Source organism: Theobroma cacao, chromosome 1 (genome assembly GCF_000208745.1).
Source record: "Theobroma cacao cultivar B97-61/B2 chromosome 1, Criollo_cocoa_genome_V2, whole genome shotgun sequence".
NCBI classification, from domain to species: domain Eukaryota; kingdom Viridiplantae; phylum Streptophyta; class Magnoliopsida; order Malvales; family Malvaceae; genus Theobroma; species Theobroma cacao.
Window position 1 is genome coordinate 25,854,214 of NC_030850.1, and position 5,536 is coordinate 25,859,749.

Consider the following 5,536-nt stretch of genomic DNA (forward strand, 5'->3'; position numbering starts at 1 on the left):
CCTAATCCCACTCTTCTGATAACCTTATTATTTACATGATTTAATATGATTTTTCTGTGTTTTTCCAAAAAGAGGTGGACAATAAATATATGGGAGAGCAGATTTTGGTGAGGGTTTGCAAGTAGAGGTAGATGTTTTTGATCAGTCAAAAAAGAAGAGTGTCTATATCATTCCACTAAAAGATTAAAGTAGGCAGTAACGTTTTTCCTTTTATAATTCATCATGAGACACACAAAAATATCAATGTATTGACCGGTCAAAGGAGACATTTAAAGCATATTTAAAAAGAAGGATTAGTTTGAATGGGACATGCATTGACTCATTGTTTCCCTTGCTTTGACCAAGAAACATCATTTACCATCATTCTAACCCTTCTTCCTTCTCAAAATCATCGATTGCATAATCCAAAAAGCCAACCCCCACCCCCCCCCCAAAAAAAGGGAATTAACTAGCTAGTATAAATGAATTTGAAAGAATTAGTGGAAGTAATAAGAAACTAAATCAAGAAAGAAATTAGTGATATGCTAAGAATAGTAATAGTAATGATACTACTGACAGGAGGAAGAAGGAGGAGGTGAACAAGACTCGAATTTGTAGTGTTTATCAACAGCAACAGAAACATCCCAAGTGCAACTGAGACCTTTTGGGATGATGACAAGATCTCCTGCACCGAACTCTACAAACTCTGAAGACCCTTTTGGGTATGCCCTCACTTTCCCTTTCAGCAAATAACATGTCTCTTCTGCATCAAACTTCAGCTGGTACTTTCCGGGAGAGCAACCCCATCTATATATATTTACCAAAAACAAAAATGACCCCTTTCAATCATATATTATAATCTATATATATTCAGTTAACTTCTCTATATACAATACATGTACGGATCATTACGACAAGGGGAGAGAGAGAGAGAGGAAATTAGAAGCTTACTTGGGCCAACATTTGATGTTAAGCTCTGAGAGTTTTGACTCTGAGGGGTTTCTTTCTACAACAATTCTAAGGTTATTATCAGCCATGAATACAGCAAGAAAAAAAGGAAAGAGGAATACGAGATTTTACAGTGCAACAAGTTTATGAATATGAAGCAGTAGTTTCTTCTTCTTCTTCTTGGGGTTTTCTTCCTTGTAGTCTTTTGACTGTATTCAAGATTTGTTGTTAGTAGCTTAGGGGGGAGGCTTGGGGCTGGAAGAAAGTAGAAGGAAATATATATAAATATTATTATATATAGTATATTTATCTCGTTTTGACAGGGCAGTGGAAGGATAAGGTACCTTGGTTTATATAGGGAAACAGGCAAAGGGAGGAAAGGGTTTTCTGGTGTTGGATAGGCAGAGGGCGGTCTCATGAGTATGCCCCCCTCATTATTAACATTTGACTTTTATTGCATTCTCACCCATGTCTTTTTCAAAACAAAAGTAGTTTAAACCGACCATGTCTTTGCTGCCACTTCTATTTCCCTATTACCACAGTGTCGCCTTTCGATTTACTTTAAGGAAAGAGGAAAGAAAGGTCATGCCACCTTTTGAACATCTTTCCGCTTTTTTCCCACCGCCAAAATGAAAACACTTAATACTTGCGACCACCTTCTTTGATTTACAATTTATATATTAACTCAATTTTGGATCTTTTTCTACTTAAATTAGCCATTTAAAATCTATATTATTGTTTGGGCCATTTTAATCTTTTGCGGCCAACTGATAAAAATTAAATTTAAAAATCTGAATTAATAGATTAAAAGTTCTTATTACCCAAAGAAAATATACAAAATTTTAAATAATTTATATATGTTATGATAATTTATTTAAATAAATATTTTTATTAAAAGTTTTGATGATATTTTCACTATCCAATAGATATTGTTCAAATTTTATGCATAGATATTTGTTTTGATTAAATTTTTACATATTATTATTATCTTGTTGAACTCTATCAATTTATTGATTTGAATTTAAAATCTTAACCTTTATTCAGTGATTTTAACAAAAAATTCTTAGACGCTTAACCCAAAAAATTTCACCTAAACACTCTTGATAGATTTTCATTTTCGTAATAGCTTCATTATGATGACATGGAGGAAGGTGATTGGTTCTGGTATGAAAAGATATTGCTTTTAAAAAAGCAATGGTAGGAGATAATTACCCTGGTCAAAGGGTTGACTGTCGTCTGTGACAGGTTGAAACCTGGCACGAGGTAATTGGGTTGCAGAAAAATCAGTGTTTGACCAAAGGGAGTCACGGTCTTGAAGATACCGACACAGCTGTGTCAGCCCTTTTTTTTTTGTTTTCTCTCTCTTGGATCCATCTCCGACGTGTTCCATTCATTATCCTCTTCCTTGGACACTGGCAATGTCGCACGTGCAATTCCACATGCAAAGATATTAATATTGTTAGTTACTTTTCATTTTCATTCACCACTTAAAAACTCGATTCTTCAGTTTTTAATGAGCAGGACTTAAAAACAAATTTTAAAAGTAAAGAATAAAAAAAATTCGATGATGAGTAAAAATTATATATATCAAAAGATCAAACACTAATGATATAATATACGTGTTTGATATTTTATTAAAAATATGATTAGTGGTAATATAATTGCTAAATATATAATTATTAAAAAAATAATATTATAGTGTTTGATAATATGAAAAAGTAATGATTGTAAAGAATGTTATTATTGAAAAGATTATATCAAAGTATTTGATTTGGAAATACTTTATTAAGATTGTAGTGTCAATTTACAAAGTTACCTTTAGCTATGAAAATATAAAGTTGAATAAACTTTTATTTTTTAATGTAAAATTTTAACTTTTCAAACTTTATCCCTTGAAATAGTGAATAATAACATCACAAAAATAGCATAATATTTTAATCCTAATTATTTAAATATTAAAATTATGAAATTACTAAATATTTAATTTTGTAATAATACCTATAAATATTGAAAATATTAATTTTGTAATAATGCTTAGAATTATCACACTAATAATAAAAAGCATTATCCAAAAAAATCTTTGCTTTGTTGAATCTTTGCAAATAACGCTGATCGCAATTTGATCTTTTTGAATTTTTTTTTAAAGTCACTTGTGGTGGTCGATTGTGGGAGAAGAAGACAAGAAAACAAGAAAATTGCTTGTTTGGTGCTAAGTTGGTGGAGAAGAAGGAAGGGAATAGGATTTTCGGCTTGAGAGGGGAGTATGTTGGATAGTTTCAACAATAATGAATGTGGGACAAAGAAAAAGAAAAGGAAAATGACTCAATTAAATAAAGAGGAGTATTAGTCCATTACAATTGGACTTTAATAGGGAATCGACCATGGATGGGCTTTCTCGGCCAAGTTGGCTTGAAATTAATTATATTTAATATTTAATTATTTATAATGGCACTTACAGATGCAAAAAAATGAAAAATATTTTAAATTTTGTCAACAGATAATAACTGTTAGAAACAGACAAAAATAGATTCTGTCTGAAACAAGACACAATTGTGTTTATTGGTTTAACTGCTAAAAACAGACAAAAATCGATTTGTCTAAAACAACACAATTGTGTCTATTGGAAAATTACCTTGGTTGCCTATAAATAGGACCTTCCTCTCAAATAGAAAAGACACAGAAACAACGAAAAGAACACTTCCTCATTTCTTTTCAAAATTTTTCAGATTTTCTTCTGTGTCATTTTATTGCAGAAAATTATACAAAAGACTAGATAATCTTGCTTTTCATCAATGAATGCTTGATGGGTTGACTTCTTCAGTGCAAAACGCAATCAATCACTAAGCTTCGTTGTATCCTCGAGGTTTATCGCTTGTAACCCTTTTGCACAATATCAATGTGTTAGGGATTCGAACCATGCTAAGATGGATCATACGTAATGGAGTATTATTAAAATTTTAATCCCTTAAGCCATGGATCACTTTAATTGAAACTAATATAGAAAAATCACAAGAGAAAGTTTTTGACATTCTTGAAAATTTGATGTCTACTTTCTTTGGAGGAATCCTTCTTTGGTTTTCGTTTTTGAGTTTCGTACAATAATTCGAACTTACCAAACCATAATAGCACAATTGTCTTGCCTCTAATGGTAATCCACACAGTAATCTGCCGAATCTCTTCACTAAGAGTGTGTGAATCTCTAAGCCAAAGTTTGTGCTAGCAAACTCTCAACTTTGAGCTCCCTTGTATTTTTCTTTTTTTGACTATGATCTTATCTCAACACATGAGAAAATAAAATAAAACTCTTCTGTACCTTCAAGAAACGGCTAAAGGATTCTTTCATAGAGTGAATTAACTTATTTTATATCCATCAAGGACTAGAAACTGTATTGAGCTAATTGGGCCTTTATTTAGTACTCCATTAAATCATATTTGATTTAGCCCAATACTTAATTAGATTAAGCCTCTATAAAATCAATTAGATCACATCCAATTGAACTTAAATTAATTTTGACAATTCACCTTAAGTGTGTGACCCATTAGGTACCCAGCATGTTGGCAATAAATATAAATTAATTTAACTAAGAATTTAAATTTAAATTTATAGTTATAAATCATAAGCAGCATTTAGCAATACATCATGACCACTCAAATGTTAAGAAAGTCAATATGGTTTGACTAACCCTTCAGTATACAGTATCTCAATATAATTCAATCATTTCATCACATATTCCAGATCAATAGAAAGCCTAGCTTAGTGACTACTTTCTAACTTATCCATATTAGTCCTACAACATCTATATTGACCTACAAGATTGCCTTGGCTAAGGATTTTTAGTCAATATAAGCCAAGAGCAAATGAGATTTGTCCCTTTCAAATCACTTGAGGTGATGAATCCTCACTAGACTACTCATTCATCTTCGTATGCTTCATATCATATCAAAAAGCACCATGTTTAATGTAAAACCCGACCCTATAAACACATGTCATGACATACATACACTGAGTAACATGTTATTACACTAGGAAAGTCCCTAAGAATAGACGAAATCCGGTATTGTACCTAATGGTACACTTGAGTTGATTTAACCTCGAATTAGTTCAAATAGGAATCGTAGGATGAAATTTAATATTTTATAGTCCAAGAATGACTAAAAATGATTATTCGAAGTTCGAGGGTTCATTTGGAAAAAAATTGAAAATTTTGATGTTTAGGGGTAAAATCGTCATTTTGCCACCTAAGATAATAATTTGATCATGGAGTGAAATTTTTGTCCAAGATTAACTATTTGGAGTATAATTTAATGATAGGAAGGGAAAAAGTTTAATTCCGGTGATTTCTGGAGTGTAGGGGCAAAATCGTAATTTTGCCATATACGGACAAAATTTGAGATTTTGAGAGAATTTAGATCAAATTTGACAAATTGGAGAATGGTATGAGTATAAGGGATGAAAAATATGTCTATGGGCAATTTTTTAGTTTTTAGGGCAAAAATGTAATTTTTGACTTTTATGGGGGTAAAAGTGTAAATTTCAAAATTACTCCACCAAGACTTTGGATAAGTCTGAGAATTTTATCTAAGCTATGGATATGTGGGAAAAGTGTAT

General features: G+C 31.4%; 1 protein-coding gene across 1 annotated transcript; it reads right to left on the bottom strand.

The window, feature by feature from the left end:
* LOC18613031 lies at positions 227-1,245 on the bottom strand. Its single transcript, XM_007050049.2, has 2 exons — positions 931-1,245; positions 227-786 (listed from the first exon to the last, which is right to left on the bottom strand). The coding sequence occupies exons 1-2, from the start codon at positions 1,014-1,016 to the stop codon at positions 549-551; spliced, it is 324 nt and encodes a 107-aa protein (XP_007050111.2). The 5' UTR covers positions 1,017-1,245; the 3' UTR covers positions 227-548.

Coding starts and splice junctions, on each gene's coding strand:
- LOC18613031 (XM_007050049.2), bottom strand. CDS start 1,016: ATGGCTGATAATAACCTTAGAATTGTTGTAGAAAGAAACCCCTCAGAG. Junction 787..930: donor AACATCAAATGTTGGCCCAA/GTAAGCTTCTAA, acceptor AAATATATATAG/ATGGGGTTGCTCTCCCGGAA.